The following is a 19,300-nucleotide window of genomic DNA, read 5'->3' as shown; positions in this document are numbered from 1 at the left end:
AGGCTTTACAACACATGCTAAAGGAACTATTCTACATAGGAAACACAAGAGAAGGAAAAGACCTACAATAACAAACCTAAATGAATTAAGAAAATGGTAATAGGGACACACATATTGATAATTACCTTAAATGTAAATGCATTAAATGCTCCAACAAAAAGACAAAGACTGGCTGAATGGATACAAAAACAAGACCCATATATATCCTGTCTCTAAGAGACCCACTTCAGACCTAGGGACACATACAGACTGAAAGCGAGGGGATGGAAAAAGGTATTTCATGCAAATGGAAATCAAAAGAAAGCTGGAGTTAAAAAACTCATATCAGAAAAAATAGACATTAAAATAAAGACTATTACAAGAGACAAAGAAGGAAACTACATAATGATCAAGGGATCAATCCAAGAAGATTTAGCAAATGTAAATATTTATGCACCCAACAAAGAAGCACCTCAATACATAAAGCAAATGCTAACAGCCATAAAAGGGGAAATTGACAGTAACACAATCATAGAAAAGGACTTTCACACCCCACTTTCACCAATGGACAGATCATCCAATATGAAAATAAATAAGGAAACACAAGCTTTAAATGACACATTAAACAAGATGGACTTAATTGATATTTATAGGACATTCCATCCAAAAACAACAGAATATAGTTTCTTCTCAAATGCTCATGGAACATTCTCCAGGATAGATCATACCTTGGGTCACAAATCAAGCCTTTGTAAATTTCAGAAAATTGAAATTGTATCAAGTGTCTTTTCTGACCACAATGCTATGAGACTACATATCAATTACAGGAAAAATTCTGTAGGAAATACAAACACATAGAGGCTAAACAATACACTACTAAATAACCAAGAGATCACTGAATACATCAAAGAGTAACTCAAAAAATACCTAGAAACAAATTACAATGAAAACACGATGACCCAAAACCAATGGGATGCAGCAAAAGCAGTTCTAAGAGGGAAGTTTATAGCAGTACAATCCTAACTCAAGAAACAAGAAACATGTCAAATAAACAACCTAACCTTACACCCAAAGAACTTAGAGAAAGAAGAACAAAAGAAACCCCAAAGTTAGCAGAAGGAAAGAAATCATAAATATCAGACCAGAAATAAATGAAAAGGAAATGTGGAAAACTATAGCAAACATCAGTAAAACTAAAAGTTTGCTCTTTGAGAAGATAAACAAGATTGATAAACCATTAGCCAGACTCATCAAGACAAAAGGAGAGAAGTCTCAAATCAATAGAATTAGAAATGAAAAAGGAGAAGTAACAACTGACACTGCAGAAAGCCAAAGGACCATGAGAGATTACTATAAGCAACTATATGCCAATAAACTGGACAACCTGAAAGAAATGGACAAAATCTTAGAAATGCACAACCTTCCAAGACTGAACCAGGAAGAAACAGAAAATATAAAAAGACCAATGCAGGCACTGAAATCGAAACTGTGATTAAAAATCTTCCAACAAACAAAAGCCCAGGACCAGAAGGCTTCAGAGGTGAATTCTATCAAACATTTACAGAAGAGCTAACACCTATCCTTCTCAAACTCTTCCAAAATATAGCAGAGGGAGGAAGACTCCCAAACACATTCTGCGAGGCCACCATCACCCTGATACCAAAACCAGACAAACATGTCACACAAAAAAGAAAACTACAGGCCAATAGCACTGATGAACATAGATGCAAAAATCCTCAACAAAATATTAGCAAACAGAATCCAACAGCACATTAAAAGGATCATACAGCATGGTCAACTGGGGTTTATCCCAGGAATGCAAGGATTCTTCAATATATGCAAATCAATCACTGTGATACACCATATTAACAAATTGAAGGAGAAAAACCATATGATCATCTCAAGAGATAGAGAGAAAGCTTTTGACAAAATTCAACACCCATGTATGATAAAAACGCTCCAGAAAGTAGGCATAGAGGGAACTTACCTCAACATAATAAAGGCCATATATGAAAAACCCACAGCCAACAATGTTCTCAATGGTGAAAAACTGAAACCACTTCCTCTAAGATCAGGAAGAAGACAAGGATATCCACTCTCACCATCATTATTCAACATAGTTTTGGAAGTTTTACCACAGCATTCAGAGAAGAAAAAGAAAAAAAACGAATCCAAAACGGAAAAGAATTAAACTGTCACTGTTTGCCAATGACATGATAGTATGCATAGAGAATCCTAAAGATGCTACCAGAAAACTCCTAGAGCTAATCAATGCATTTGGTAAAGTAGCAGGATACAAAATTAATGCACAGAAATCTCTTGCATTCTTATACACTAATGATGAAAAATCTGAAAGTGAAATTAAGAAAACATTCCCATTTACCATTGCAACAAAAAGAATAAAATACCTAGGAATAAACCTACCATGGGAGACAAAAGACCTGTATGCAGAAAATTATAAGACACTGAAGAAAGAAATTAAAGATGATACAAATAGATGGAGCGATATAACATGTACTTGGATTGGAAGAATCAACATTGTGAAAATAACTATACTACTCAAAGCAATCTACAGATTCAATGCAATCCCTATCAAACTACCACTGGCATTTTTCACAGAACTAGAACAAAAAAAATCACAATTTGTATGGAAACACAAAAGACCCCAAAGAGCCAAAGCAATCTTGAGAAAGAAAAACGGAGCTGGAGGAATCAGGCTCCTGGACCTCAGACTATACTACAAAGCTACAGTAATCAAGACAGTATGGTACTGGCACAAAAACAGAAATATAGATTAATGGAATAGAATAGAAAACCCAGAGATAAACCCACACACATATGGTCACCCTATCTTTGATAAAGGAGGCAAGAATATACAATGGAGAAAAGACAGCATCTTCAATAATTGCTGCTGCGAAACCTGGAGAGCTACATGTAAAAGAATAAAATTAGAACACTCCCTAACACCATACACAAAAATAAACTCAAAATGGATTAAAGACCTAAATGTAAGGCCAGACACTATCAAACTCTTAGAGGAAAACATAGGCAGAACACTCTGACATAAAACACAGCAAGATCCTTTTTTGGCCCACCTTCTAGAGAAATGGAAATAAAAACAAAAATAAACAAATGGGATCTAATGAAACTTAAAAGGTTTTGCACAGCAAAGGAAATCATAAACAAGATGAAAAGACAACCCTCTAAATGGGTGAAAATATTTGCAAATGAAGCAACTGACAAAGGATTAATCTCCAAAATTTACAAGCAGCTCATGCAGCTCAATATCAAATAAACAAACAATGCAGTCCAAAAATGGACAGAAGACATAAATAGACATTTCTCCAAAGAAGATATACAGATTGCCAACAAACTCATGAAAGAATGTTCAACATCATTAATCATTACAGAAATGCAAATCAAAACTACAATGTGGTATCACCTCACAGTTGTCAGAATGGCCATAATCAAAATATCTACAAACAATAAATGTTGGAGAGGGTGTGGAGAGAAGGGAACCCTCATACACTTTTGGTGGGAATGTACATTGATACAGTCACTATGGAGAACAGTATGAAAGGTCCTTAAAAAACTAAAAATAGAACTACCATACAACCCAGCAATCCCACTACTGGGCATATAACCTGAGAAAACCATAATTCAAAATGTGTCATGCATATACACACTAACAAACGTAGTAAGGTAGATAGCTAGGGGGAATCAGCCGCAAGGCACAGGGATATTAGCTCGGTGCTTTGTGACAGCCTGGAGGGGTGGGATAGGGAGAGTGGGAGGGAGGGAGACGCAAGAGCGAAGACATATGGGAACATATGTATATGTATAACTGATTCACTTTGTTATAAAGCAGAAACTAACACACCATTGTAAAGCAATTATACCCCAATTAAGATGTTTTAAAAAAAAAAAAGCCCTAGAAACAAACTCTTACAATAAACGAATAATGTGAATACTACATACCTTACTGAAGCCTAAATCTTAAATGTTTAAGCTAGTTATAAACATGATTTTCAAATAAACCTGATTAGTTAATGAAAAAAAAAAACAAAAAAAAACGTGTCATGTACCACAATGTTCATTGCAGCTCTATGTACAATAGCCAGCACGAAGCAACCTAAGTGTCCATTAACAGATGAATGGATAAAGAAGATGTGGCACATATATACAATGTAATATTATTCAGCCATAAAAAGAAATGATAGTGATTTATTTATAGTGAGGTGGATGGACCTAGAGTCTGTCATATAGGGTGAAGTAAGTCAGAAAGAGAAAAACAAATACCATATGCTAACATTATATATGGAATCTGAAACAAAAATGGTTCTGAAGAACCTAGGGGCAGGACAGGAATAAAGATGCAGATGTAGAGAATGGACTTGAGGACATGGGGAGGTGGAATGGTAAGCTGGGAAGAAGTGAGAGCGTGGCATGGATTTATATATACCTCCAAATGTAAAATACATAGGTAGTGGGAAGCAGCCATATAGCACAGGGAGATCAGCTCAGTGCTTTGTGACCATCTAGAAGGGTGAGTTATGGAGGGTGGAAGGGAGATGCAAGAGGGGGGCGATATGGGGATATATGTATATTTATAGCTGATTCACTTTGTTATAAAGCAGAAACTAACACACCATTGTAAAGGAATTATACTCCAATAAAGATGTTAAAAAAAGAAAAACAAACAGCAAGGTCCTACTTTATAGCACAGGGAACTATATTCAATATCCTGTGATAAACCATCCTGGAAACGAATATGAAAAAGAAATATATATATATATATATATATGTATAACTGAATCACTTAGCTCTACAGTAAAAATACAGAAAATATAAATCACCTAAACTTCAATGAAATATTTTTTTAAAAAGTCAACATCCATTTACTATAAGAACTCTCCACAAAATGGGCATAGAGGCAACAAAACTTGACCTAATAAAGGCCTTATATGACAAGCCCACAGCTAACATCATACTCAACAGTGAAAAACTGAAAGTATATTCTCTAAAATCAGGAACAAGACTAGGATGCCCACTCTCACCAATTTTATGCAACATAGTTTTGGAAGTCCTAGCCACTGCAACCAGACAAGAAAAAGAAATATAAGGAATCCAAATTGGAATGGAAGAAATAAAACTGTCATTGTTACTATGCAGATGGTATTATAATACATATAGAAAATCCTAAAGATACCACCAAAACACTAGAACTCATCAGTGAATTCAGTAAAGTTGCAGGATATAAAATTAATATATAGAAATCTGTTGCATTTCTAGACACTAACAATGAACTATCAGAAAGAGAAATTAAGAAAACAGTCCCATTTACAATCGCATTAAAAAGTATAAAATGCCAAGGAATAAATCTAAGTAGGAAAAGACCTGTTCAAAGAAGCTATAAGACACTGATGAACAAGACTGAAGATGACACAAACAGATGGAAAATATACCATGTTCATGGACTGGAAGAATTAATATTGTTAAAACAACCATACTACCCAAGGCAATCTACAGATTCAATGCAATCCCTTTCAAAATACGAATGGCATTTTTCATAGAAGTGTAATAAATAATTCCTCGTTTGGATTAGAATACAAATTCTAAACGTTTTTTTTTTTTTTTTTTTTTTTTTTTGTGGTACGCGGGCCTCTCACTGTTGTGGCCTCTCCCGTTGCCGTCCGGATGCGCAGGCTCAGTGGCCATGGCTCACGGGCCCAGCCACTCCGTGGCATGTGGGATCTTCCCGGACCGGGGCACGAACCTGTGTCCCCTGCATCGGCAGGCGGACTCTCAACCACTGCGCCACCAGGGAAGCCCCCAAATTCTAAACTTTTTATGGAAACACAAATGACCCCAAATAGCTAAACCAATATTAAGGAAAAAAAGTACAAAACTGGAGATGTCACACTCCTGATTTCAAACTATACTACGAAACTATAGTAATCCTATCTGTATGGTACTGGCACAAATACAGACACGTAGATCAGCGGTACAGAATAGAGAGCCCAGAAATAAACCCACACACTTATGATCGATTAATCTACAACAGAGAATGTGAGAACATACAATGGTGAAAAGACAACCTCTTCAGTAAATAGTGTGGGAAACGTAACAGTTACTTGCAAAGGAATTAAACTGGATTACTATCTCACACCATGAACAAATATAAATTCAAAATAGATTGAAGACTTAAATGTAGGACCTGAAACTATAAAACTCCTAGAAGAAAACACAGGCAATAAACTCTTTGACATCGGTTTTGATAATATTTTTTTGATACATCTCGGGCAAGGGAAACAAAAGCAAAATAAATACATGGGACTACATCGAAGTAAAAAGCTTTTGTACAGTGATGGGAACTATCAACAGAATGTAAATGTCACCTACTGAATGGGAGAACATATTTTCAAAGGATGTATCTGATAAGGAGTTCATATACAAAAAATTCATACAATTCAACATCAAAAGAACAAACAACCTGATTAAATCTGAGTAGACATTTTTCCAAGGAAGACATACAAACTGCCAACAAGCACATGAAAAAATGCTCAACACCACTATTCATCAGGGAAACTCAAATCAAAATCACAATGAGGTATCACCTCACACCTATCAGGATGGATATTATGAAAAAGACAACAGAAAACGAGTATTGGCAAGGATGTGGAGAATAGCAAGCCCCTTTGCATTGTTGGTGTGAATGTAATTGGTGTAGCCATTATGGAAAATAGTATGAAGGTTCCTCAAAAAATTAAAAATAGAACTACCATATGATCCAGCAACTCCACTACTGGAGATTTATCCAAAGAAAACAAAACCACTATTTTGAAAAGATATTTATTCTCCTATATTCATTGCAGCATTATTTACAATAGCCAAGATATGGAATAAACCTATGTTCCCATCAATAGATGAATGCGTAATGAAGAAGTGGTATACATATAAAATGGAATACTACTCAGCCATAAAAAAGAATAAAATCCCATCATTCATGACAACATGGATGGACCTTGAAAAGTGTTCTTTTTTAAAACTTAAAGTTTAGCTACCTATATACACATAGACACACATTAAAGATTTGGGAGCGCTTAATAAAGCACTATAAAGCTTATCATCATCATCATCACCATCATCATCCTGTAAGGTTTGCTTAAATTCCAAGTTTTCTCCTCCATCTACATTGGAAATAAGCAATGGCTTTTGCTCTATGAGCCATCAATATAATACAAAAATGATTTGCAAGCATCTAAAAACATTGGGTGGAGACATTTTTAGGTTAGGATAATTATAATATATATAGAAAAAAAGCACTGACAAATATTTAAATATAAATCAGTGTTTTGGAAACCCAGATTTGGCTAATATAATGAATGAAGTTCCTGTTATTAAACTGATGTAGTTAATCTTTTTGTTTAGTGGAGATACCGAAATTGTATGTTCGTCTAAACTCTATATTAGAAAATTTTAGTCATTCAACTCTGGCTCCTATTAGGCCAATGGTTCTTCCTGGACACACGAGAAATAAAGAAAATGCAATGACATGAAAGCAGTTACCATTTGTGTGACATGAAGCATGCTTTACAATATTACTCATTGAAAAAGTCAAAGATAGTCACAGAAACAGAAATGTCTTAAGTTGACCATTAAAAAGGTTGGTTTGGTTCTTTCTAGATAGATCTCTCCTGTCTTACACTCACAGAAGAAAGGCCTAGGACCACTCTATCCTCCTTATGACCACTTCTTAGCATCCAAGCCAACTGAGTAAGAATATGAAATGCATCTTGAAAAGGGAAGGGTGCTGATTCCAATCATGCTATCAGGCTAACTGGCATTATACCATATCATGAAGCTAACATCTCACTGCAAAGACCTGGCAGGATTCTACTTATGGCTCTGCCAATCCTGAGTTGATTGTTGTAGCTACTATTACAGAATTGGATATTCACAGGCTCAGTTTCCCAAGGAGTTGGATGGCAGCTGAAATTCCTAAAAATATTTTGTCACAATAGAACTTGAAGAAAAAAAAACAAACAGATGAAGAATCTGCTAGCTTTTAAAGAGTGAACACTACAGGAATTTCATTTGAAGCACTTTATTACTTCCTTGTAAGTTGTCAGCTTAAATCTCTCTCAGGCCAAATTCCATGTCTGTCTGTTTGAAATAGTTCATATACTGAGGAAAGGGAGGTAGTCATATTTTGGGAAATTCAAAGGCACACATGACTAATCCATGCTTTGAATGTTATCCAGGGATATCAGCACTTCTCCAGATCTGAAGAGAAAGATGGGGATAAAAGTCTTTCCTCTTTTTCCCTCTATAACCCAAAATATTTTACAGAAAATACTAGGTAATAGGATTATTTTGTATTAATGACCTATCAGGGAATTAAGACACACAGATTGTACAATAGAAACAGAGACAGAAACATGAGATGAGAATATCAGCAGTGCAATATATGAAGGCAAAAAAAATTAAATTTCATCTTTTTGTAGTAACTCAATTAAAGGCTGATGGAATTTGAGAAAAATATGACTCACAAAATGAATTTTAGGGCTCCCCTGGTGGTGCAGTGGTTGAGAGTCTGCCTGCCGATGCAGGGAACGCGGGTTCGTGCCCCGGTCCGGGAAGATCCCACATGCCGTGGAGCGGCTAGGCCTGTGAGCCGTGGCCGCTGAGCCTGTGCATCCGGAGCCTGTGCTCCGCAACGGGAGAGGCCACAACAGTGAGAGGCCCACGTACCGCCAAAAAAAAAAAAAAATGAATTTTATTTCAATGTGTTGTAATGTTTTCTCATATTGTTTGGTGCAGAACAGATGTTCAGGAAACATATGTTAATGAAAAGACAGCCCTCAGAATGGGAGAAAATATTTGCAAAAGAAGCAACAAAGGATTAATCTCCAAAATATACAACAGATCATGGAGCTCAATATCAAAAAAACCCAAACAACCCAATTAAAAAATGGGCAGAAGACCTAAATAGACATTTCACCAGAGAAGACATACATATGGACAAGAAGCACATGAAAAGATGTTCAACATCACTAATTATTAGAGAAATACAAATCAAAACTACAATGCAGTATTACCTCACACTAGTCAGAATGGCCAGCATCAAAAAATCTACAAACAATAAATGCTGGAGATGGTGTAGAGAAAAGGGAATCCTCTTGCACTGTTGGTGGGAATGTAAATTGATACAGCCACTGTGGAGAACAGTATGCAGGTCCCTTAAAAAACTAAAAATAGAACTACCATATGACCCAGCAATCCCACTACTAGGCATAGTCCCTGAGAAAACCATAATTCAAAAGGACACATGTACCCCAAGGTTCATTGTAGCACTATTTACATGGAAACAACCTAAATGTTCAACAACAGATGAATGGATAAAGAAGATGTGGTACATATATACAACGGAATATTACTCAGCCATAAAAAGGAACGAAATTGGGTTATTTGTAGAGATGTTGATGGAGCTAGAGTCTGTCGTACAGAGTGAAGTAAGTCAGAAAGAGCAAAACAAATATCATATATTAATGCATATATGTGGAATCTAGAAAAATGGTACAGAGGAACCTATTGCAGGATGGGCATAGAGACATAGACATAGAGAACAGATATGTGGACACAGGAGGGGAAGGGGAGGGTGGGATGAATTGGGAGACTAGGATTGACATATATACACTACTATGCGTAAAACAGATAGCTAGTGGGAACATGCTATAAAGCACAGGAAGCTCAGCACGGTGCTCTGTCACTACCTAGATGGGTGGGATGGGGGGTTGTGGGAGGGAGGTCCAAGAAGGAGGGGATATAGGTATACATATAGCTGATTCACTCCATTGTACAGTAGAAACTAACAAAACATTGCAAAACAATTATACTCCAATTTAAAAAAGAAACATATGTTAAATGAAAATCATGAATTCATATACATTTTTATCTATAGACAGATATTAATTGATGATAGATACATACATATATACATACATACTATATCTCTTGGTCTGTAGTTACATAGATATAATCTCTAAATTGATATCAGACAATATTGTCAAGAATAGCACCTGTGGGTCCTATCTTAGTGAAAAAAGAATTATCATCAGTAATTAGTATGTTGATTATATGTATAGAAATTAATTTTTGGAGTAATTTTTAGATACCTAAGTACATTTAAATTTCCCAAGTATTTTAATGACCCTACACCAATGCACACACACACACGCACACACACACACGCACACACACACATTTTTATTTATACTTTTCATTTGCTAAATGAGATACGTTTATTAATACCAGAGACTTTAGCATAGCCACTCTCTGAATTATCTCAAGATCTGAATTAGTGGGGTTTGAATGAATCAGTTTCCATTATACAGAGGAAATATAACAAAGAGGAAAATAAACATCTTTGAAATGGAAAAATGATACACATCAAAAAAGGAAATAAAATCACATAAAGTAGAAAATTTGAAATACCTTTATGCTAAGCAGATAAAACAATACGGCATACCTGATATTATTCTGCATTTTTAAGAATTTACATGTCAAGCTATATGAATAAATAAGAGAGCTCTTCTCAAATGACTTAACCATTTCTAAACCTTTTTACTTTCATTTTTTTGCTTGCAACTGTTGGGGGAAAAATAACAATTTAAAGGCAAAAATAATATACAAAAGCATCACTATATTTAAAAAGTGATGTCATGATCATTGCATTTTGTTACCCTTAGACCCCATTTTCAAATTGCAAATGCAAAGAAATAATATAAGCAAATGGAGAACAAGTTTCATTTACTTAGGCAAACTCAGTAGGGTTCAAAGAGGCTTCTCCAGACATATGACATTGAAACAGAAGATAACAGCAGACTCTTATCAATAATTAATTTGACAGTTGTATGTAAAATTATACAGAGCTGTAAAATATTATCTTTTTCTTTACAAAAAAATGTTGAGACATAAGAACCTGAAACAGGAAAACACTGTAAAGCATTTTAACAATCATTTGGGAAAAAAGGATAATTCTCAACCCATAACAGATCATATTAAAAATATCAACTGAATTCTTCAAAAGTATATTTAAGAAAAATTAATGAAAGTTAAGTTTTTAATGGATAATAAGTATAATGCCAAATATGAAACTTACTGATAGCTAAATTGAGAATTGATTCTATCTCAATTATCTTTGCTAATGGAGGAGTGAAGAAGTGTGTCTAATGCAAAATAATGCATAATCCCAGAATTATTTCTACTTCGCTTACAGAGCATTTTTCTTCTTATATGACTGTAATTGAGTAGGATATCCTTGAGCATGTAAAATAAATTAATGTATTCTAAGAAGAGAAATTACTATAGAGCTGTGCAGATTCCTCTTCCTTCCCGTTTAATGATTTTTCTACTGTCTGCTATTTAAACTGAAGTATTCATGCCTTTCCCTACTCAATCCTTTATCTATCTCTATCATCTCATTCTAGGCACAAGCAAAGGGTTATGAATTGAGGAGTCTTTTTTTGTTCCAATAATTCTCATTGTGGTAAATCCAAGTTGTAAGACGGAAGGCCAAGGCTCTAATCCAAGGAAGGAGGCTCCGTTATCTTGTAGGAATTGAAGCATACATGCCAAGTAAATTAGGAGGGGATGAAAACCTCAAACTGGATTTTACCATTTACTATAAGACATCATGATGATGAGGAAAAAGTATGGGCCCTGGACTTTAAAAGACCTGGGTCTGAAACCCAGTTCTGCCACTCAGTTGCTCTGTAACCTCAAGCAATTAATTTAAACTCACTGAGCCATACATTGTTTACTTGAAAAATGAAGACAATATTCATAAGGTTACTATAAGATTAAATGAAGCGTATATAAAACACTTAGCACCCATGTCTGGTACTAATAGAAACTTAATATATATTACAGGTTTTTCTCAACAGATAAGGTACCGAAGTTTACTCAAGAGTACATTAGCCTCAAAGCAATTATAAAATCCTTTTTTTCTTCCATCTACATAGGATACATCTTTCATCAGGACACAGACCTGATTATTTACATGGTACTGATTCTAGGCTCTGTCAATGTATTTTAGAAGTCAATAAATACATTATCATTTATTGAGCACCAAGGTAATATATTTCAGGCACTGTTATGCCCTCTATATTCATTTATATGCACAGGGCTGCTTTCTTCTTGTATCAGAATTTGTTTATAAATATTTAAAGTCTAAAAAATCATTATCTAATCCCCAAAGTCTGAGTCTCTTCCTAAATTCTCTATCTTAGCTAATGACATAATCATCCAACTTATAACCTAGGCTAGACATGAATCATCCTAGATTTCATCCTCTTGCTCTCTATTTTGATCAGTTATCAAGTGTGTTTAATTCTAATTATGAAGCAACTATGAATCTCTTTTCTACTCTTGAATTCTCCTCAATTCAGGTCCTCAGTATTTCTTCCTTCATTGCTACTTACCTTCAACAGCAATTGTTTTTAAAGCATTTACTCAGTTACTTATCAGTGGTTCCTTTTACCTACAGCAGCTTTTTTTTTTATTTGAACAAAATCCTATATGAAATAGAACATGTAAAATTCTGAGGCAGAAGTGGGGAACCTAGAAGTACTTCCCCAATCCCATGTCAGCCAGTAAGGAAAGTCCTTGAAAGACCCTTTGGAAAACCATTGGTCTATAGGGAAAAAACTGTTAAACAAGATAGCTTCACAAGCTGGTTTTTCCCACTCTTTCTAACTCTAACTCTAACTCTAACTGTATCACCTATAAGTCTCCCATCTTAAATCTCTGCTCCCATCTCTTCCACTTAATTGCTATTCCCCCTAGCATACCAGGCCCTTTCTCATCAGTGTATATCTGTCTACAGAGGATGTTTTTCCTCTGATTCTCCATCTGTCCAACACTCAGCCTATAAGACGTAACTCAAATCTCTATGAGCATTACCCAACTTAACAAATTGATTTAGTTGCTCCCATTCTGTGATATTATAGCACCTTGTATGTACTTGTATTATAGTCTCTATCATACTTTAATTAAATTGAAATTATTAGTTTACATGACCTTCTCCCTAATTCTACTGTGACAAGGACTACTACTCATATAATTTTGCATTACCTAGGATCTAATACCCAAAACACATTAGGTTTTTTTAGTTTTATGTATCATTGAAGATACAAAGATCATATTGTCATTAAATACATTTTCTACCACATAGTAGCTTTAATGATTTTTAAAGGTTCAGTTAGAGAAATAGCAAGCTTATTTTTTTTCAATTCCTTTTTTTAAATTGAGGTATAGTTGCAAGCTTATTTTTGAGTGTTTTATGTGCTTTTATGTTCTTTGTTTTAGAGAATCAAAAATGCAAGTTTATGAGACTGGTATTTTTAGGGGAGTACTGTTTATCACTGTGTTCGATGAAAAACACTGAATCATTATTTAAGACAATGACTACTTGCACTTTCTTCTTTTCTAATCATAAGGTACTACCAGGGATGATCCATATTATTTCTACATTTTATCCTAGAGTAATAACATGGAAAAGATACACAGATGCCCAGAACTTTTGGAAACAAAAGGAATATTATTGAGACATATCAACAAGCAGGTATACTACATCCCATAGGAGGCTTTGAGAAAATGCTAGTTTGGCCAGTCCCCCCCAGCCCCCGCCATCTCTGCCCACAGCACACAAAAACATACATACATACACACAATAAGGCCTTGAAAGAGATTTCTTACAAGGAAATGACAATTAATTTTTAAGTCATGTCCATTTGATTTGAGTCACTGGAATAACAAAACTGTTTTCATGAATAATCAAAAAAATTCAATAATGTAACCTCTAGTAGAGCTTGAAAAGCTCTGAAGGACAAGGCAGTTAGATCAATATTAGTTCATTTCAAATGCTGAGCAGTATGAAGAGACAAGGCTGATCATCGGATGGATTTTATTACCTGTCGGAGTGATAAGGCCTGGTGATAAGAGGCCTGGAACTGAATGGGGCAGAAGGCGAGCATTGTCCTGCAACACTCCCAAAGAACGCTTAGGAGGCCTGCCAGGCCTTGAACTGTTGAAAAACAGACAAAGATCAGGTTAAAATATGCTCTTTGGAAATACCATCACTTGCTACATTCGCCTAAATCTTGTTTAATTGCCAAGAATGATATACTTTTATATTAAAGACTATTTTCATTGATTACTAAAGGACAAATACTTTATACTAAACTTCCAAAATAATTATGGCAAGCATTAAAACCATAAGAGATCAATTTCTAGTTTAGATTCTATTTACAAGCCAACACTTTGCAATACAGCTTACCTGTTGTGAGAAACCCAAAGTTACCCCCACTCTTAAAGGTACACTTGATCCCTGGTATTAATACATGCAACTGAGATCTGAGATAGGGGCTCACAGAATTAGGATCGTATAGAATATGAAGTGATTAAGTCTCTGTTCAGCATGCCAGAGGTGAGGGGTAAAAAGCTGATATGTAGAATAAGACCTGATGTTTACTAGCATTTCCACAGCTGCTGGGAGCCCACAAGGAACAAAGAACCCCTGCCCTCAGGTTTATTTCATACCTATTATTTAAACCAGGCTGTATAACCAGCAGTACACTCTCTTGGAGTGGCTGTACTAAGGAAACCTGCCACCTTTGCAATCTAGGCTGTTTTGTCTCACAGGTTGATTGGTATTTTTAACTGATGAGTTGATGCTAAACTTAAAACATTAACCTAACCTATTCTATTTGCACATTCTTCACCCAGGTGTGAACAGTTTGCAGTTGCAAATGTTAATCCATAAAATAATGAAATAGAAAGTCAGTATCAGGCTTCCATCTTGTACTCTAATACAGTCAGTGTACTAAATATATCATTTAGAAGCTGTCACTACATGAACAGACTTATAAGTCACTGAACATTAGGATCAAGTCATTCTCAAGTCATGCAGTATATTTCAAATATTACTTTCTTAATGTTACTTAAAATACTGCTGTTGCTTCTTAGTAGAAATGCAGTTTACAAAGCTGAATAAGAGGGATTTTGACAAAATACTGCAAAATACTATATTAAATAACCCAAGCTGCAAAAATGTATAAGGTTCAGATAGAGAACATTTCCAAAAATGACTTTTTGTTCACAAAGAAATTTAAGTTAAACCTCACTCTATCAACATTGCAGTAGCAAAGTGCTCCATCAATGTAAGACAAACTCTGCTTTCAAATGAAGACGACTTCTAGCAACCTTATACAGAGGTACTATTACCCAGTTCATTTTTCATACACTGTGCTGATGTTATTTTCTTTCATTGTACATCAATATTGTATATCAATCTAGCATGAAAGATTCTTTTTTTCTCATTTAATGTTTCAATTTTATAAACTGAATCTCCTCTCCCTCTTTCTACTCAAGTTTGGGCTATAATTTATTTTCTTTAATTCAGCGTTGTTATCCTGTTTGTCCTTGCCCTGTTTTATGGCTTCCTAACTCTTTGAAGGAATAGTGATAAGAAAAATATCCAATTTACTTCAAATGCCCTAAAGGATCCCAAGGTCACTGAACAATATTCATCAGGTTATATCCAGTCATTAGAAAAAGGCACTTTTTGTTGAATAATCGTCACCAAGTCTGTACTTTCCAAGTGATTCTTTGCATCTTTCTATTTGTCAGAATTCAAGCCTACTAACTTTATTAAAGACCACCTGATAACTCTTTGTACTTTTCCAGCATAAAAATTTCAGTGCTGTCTTTATGCTCATAATCAATTTCAGACAGGCTGTCTCCAGAAGAAAGCAGCCTGATGCTCACTCTACTTCCCTGAAACAGTTGTTGACAGTATACTTTGGAAGCTATAAGGTTTAAACAGCTCTGTTCCAAATTTATTGGTCAACTCACAATTTGATGTAGCTCTTTTCCAATAAGCTGACTCAGGCTTGGGGGGCATTAGATTACAGGCCTCTTAGTCTGATGGTTCTACCTTAAATTCCAAGATTTGAAAAATTTGGTCAAATTTCCCACCATCACATCTATATTGGGGAATTCATGGCTAATGTCACAAATGGCTTGGTAGTATTTACTACAAATGCTATAAGCCAAGAGGATCATATTCTCCATCCTAACATTATTTTCAGTTTATAATTTTATGATGTTGGTATGATTAATTGTGAGCCTCCCCAACTAAAATATAAGGTCATGAAGGCAGCACATATGTCTGTTTTTATTTGTCACTGTACCCTGAGCAATTCTCATGGTGTCTAGCACACAGTAGGGGCTGGTAAATGGTTAATTAAAATCAGTTAATGAGTAATGATAGGACACATTATTTTGCCATGGCTACAGTTTCCAAATATTCCTTTGATTGCTCTATTATTGACCAAATAAAGAGAAAGCCATCATTTAATCATCAGGTAATCACTTTTAAACTTTGGACTTTACAGCAATTATAAGAGCTTCAAAATATGATCCAGTCCAATCTGACTATTTACAAGGTTAAAGAAGGGTAGATGATAGATACTGTCTTATGTCTGAAAGTTCCTACAAACTTCAAGACCCAGTCAAGGGCTGAAGGTTCCAGCAGTTATTCATGTGTAATGACAGTTTCACTTATTCAATCATCCAATAAACAAACATGCACTAAGTGCCCATTCAGTGTGTATCTGGCATTGAAACTAGGTATCAGGGTTACAAGGTTAAAAAGTTAGCTTGACAAGGGCAAGGGTTTTGGTCTGTTTGTTCATTGATATATTGTGAGAACCTAGAACAGCTTCTGCCTTTGAAGAGCTTAAGGTCTAGTGATAGAGATGTGTGTTTGACCTGCTATTTAAAATTTATGATTAACTCTTTAGTGAGTATGGTTGTGTGATGTATCCTTCCAAACTTGTTTAAACTTATCAGTGAGAAAAATCATATTCAGATGCCTTTGTTTATACTCTTGGAAAGAAGACTTGGGCCCCTAGGGTAAACTAATTAGAATAAAATTTGTGAAGGTGCTTTATAATCAATAGAGCTCCATACTAATACAAGGTAGATTTATTCTTACTTTTAGACCAAATAACCCTCAGTAGTAAGATATTCTTAGCAATAAAGTTCTTGCATTTCTTTTCAAAGAATACAAGCCTGACAACATGATGAAAGACTATGGAGGACTCTGTAGAAAGTTGGGAAATATTCTTGATAGATGATCTTGCCACACTTCTTATCTTTAAGAGCTTTATTAGCATTAGGCAGATATTTACATATTAATCAAGACAAATAAACATGTGGTGATTTAACTAGAAAACTGTTATTTGGATGACAATTTAATCAGCATAGGTTGAAAGGTTCATCATTGCAGCATCCTGTTTCTGCTAAAATATTGATTGTGTTACTGATTTCAGTAATGCTTTATTTTACAGGGCACAAATAACCATGTAATTACTCTTTAAATGAATGATAATTGCTTGTTGGCAATTACTTGTTTTCAGTTTAATTACAAGGTTATTTGTACTCTGTAAAATAAAACAGGCCCTTTTTAAAGTTCCCACTCAAATGGCTCAGTGGTTATATTACCCATGAGCATCATAAACAAAACTTTATGGTACAAGGCAAACAACCCGCCAAAATAGCAAAACTCTTATTAAAAAGCTCAGCTAAATCTTTGAGATCATCAGCTTTATAAAATCAACATTAGGTGTAACATTTATAGGTGGTTTGGAAGGAAATTATACCAAAGGATCATGATTTTCTCTGGGTCCAGGTCATCCTATAACATAATTTATCCTGATATGTATTTTACCCTTCACTCTGTAAACTTCTTCAGAAGAAATGAAATAGTAACTCAGCTTCCTGCGATTAAAGAAAAAAACAAATTGAAATATGTATCAACAGTATTTCATTTTTCTGCAGTTAAAGTGGATTACCATCAGAGCGTTACCTCAAAGTTTATAAACTTTTTAGAGTTGACGGGTCCCTAAGAAAGAAAGTCAGTAGGTCTTCTGGTGTCAACAAGATATGACACAGTCTGTGAAATATCTATTCCAAGTTGTAATAAATTAGCTGATATTTTGCTCATTAAGATTATGAAATTTTACTGTTGGAGTTATTTTTATCTTGTATCATCAGCCATTTGTATATGAATCAAGGAGTAAACAATTGAGTAATTTTATTTCAAAGAAAAAATCTTATTAATAAATTAATTAGTGATGTCATGAGACTTCAAGATATTTAATGTAAACCATATACCGTCAGCACATGATTTAGCGAGGAACCACAAGTCATCTTATCCTCTTCAATGAAAGTTTGTCTTACTACTCTTTAAAGAAACACTCATAACATTCTTGGACAAACTGAGGATACAGTGGCAGTTAACTGTGGTATTAGCAGCAACTTATAAAGATCGCTGCAATTGGATTCCTGAAGTGGGAGCTGCAAGCCATGACCTGGGATTCACTTTTCAGAGCCATCACTGATATTTAAAATCCCTTGGGACAGTCCCTGAATGTGTCATTTTTTTCAATTACATTAGAAGCCAAGAAAACCAAGAATGGCATTCGCTTTGAAGGTGTTGTTTACCTGACTGTGAGAATGCTGCTCTGAATTTTCAATGTGCTTGTTAAATTAAATAAGAATCTTTCTATCAGAACAATAAGACTTTTAATTGCATTGCGGATTAATAATAATCTCTTAGGCCTGACATTTATTACAACATTTCAAGGATGCCAATACTAGTTAAACTCTACCTGACCTTTCAGTGTTTATGAAGAGAAACAAACTCTGACCTCACAGCAACTTAAATCCATCTTCTCTCAGTGTTAGCAAACTGATCACTTGTCTAACTATTGCACTGGATTGTATTCTCAACCAGATCAAAGGCAGCAGCAACCAATTCAGCACCCGGGAAAAAGTCATCCATGCAAAATGGGCAATTAACATTAATCATATATGAAATTGTTCAAGCTGATAACTGGAACCTGGTCACTATGGTAACTCTCATAAAATGGTGCTTATGTTAAACTGGGCATCAATCAGCTCTTGGTTTATGGGAACTTAAAGTGTGGCTCATCATGTCTCTAGGAGCTATCAACACAAGGAACAAAAAAACACACCAGAGGCAAGGTCATTTATATTCCATTACCATTTACTTCCTTTTTCAGTTCTTATAGGCATATCCAAAACTTAAATTTGAATACATTAAAAGCATCAATACCAGCATTCCATTAGAGTTAGGGAAGTTAAGGAAATTATCTTTAACATAAGGGGGTTCAGAGGATGAGGAAAAACCTTCCTTGTTAGGGTCATGTCTTACAATACCAAGGATCAT

General features: G+C 35.0%; 1 protein-coding gene across 2 annotated transcripts in view; it reads right to left on the bottom strand.

Moving 5' to 3' along the window:
* The window catches only part of DACH2 (dachshund family transcription factor 2), a 632,729-nt gene that overhangs the window by 373,694 nt on the left and 239,735 nt on the right, over positions 1-19,300 (bottom strand). For both annotated transcript variants that reach the window (XM_029240658.1, XM_029240659.1), the window contains one exon: positions 13,956-14,068. In XM_029240658.1, the coding sequence (XP_029096491.1) occupies positions 13,956-14,068 (113 nt within the window). The remainder of the gene's footprint in view (positions 1-13,955; positions 14,069-19,300) is intronic.

Source organism: Monodon monoceros, unplaced genomic scaffold, assembly GCF_005190385.1.
Source record: "Monodon monoceros isolate NGI ecotype Baffin Bay Population unplaced genomic scaffold, NGI_Narwhal_1 Super_Scaffold_22, whole genome shotgun sequence".
Taxonomy (NCBI): Eukaryota; Metazoa; Chordata; class Mammalia; order Artiodactyla; family Monodontidae; genus Monodon; species Monodon monoceros.
The sequence above is the reverse complement of the archived record's forward strand: the minus strand, read 5'-3'. Positions and strand labels throughout refer to the sequence as shown.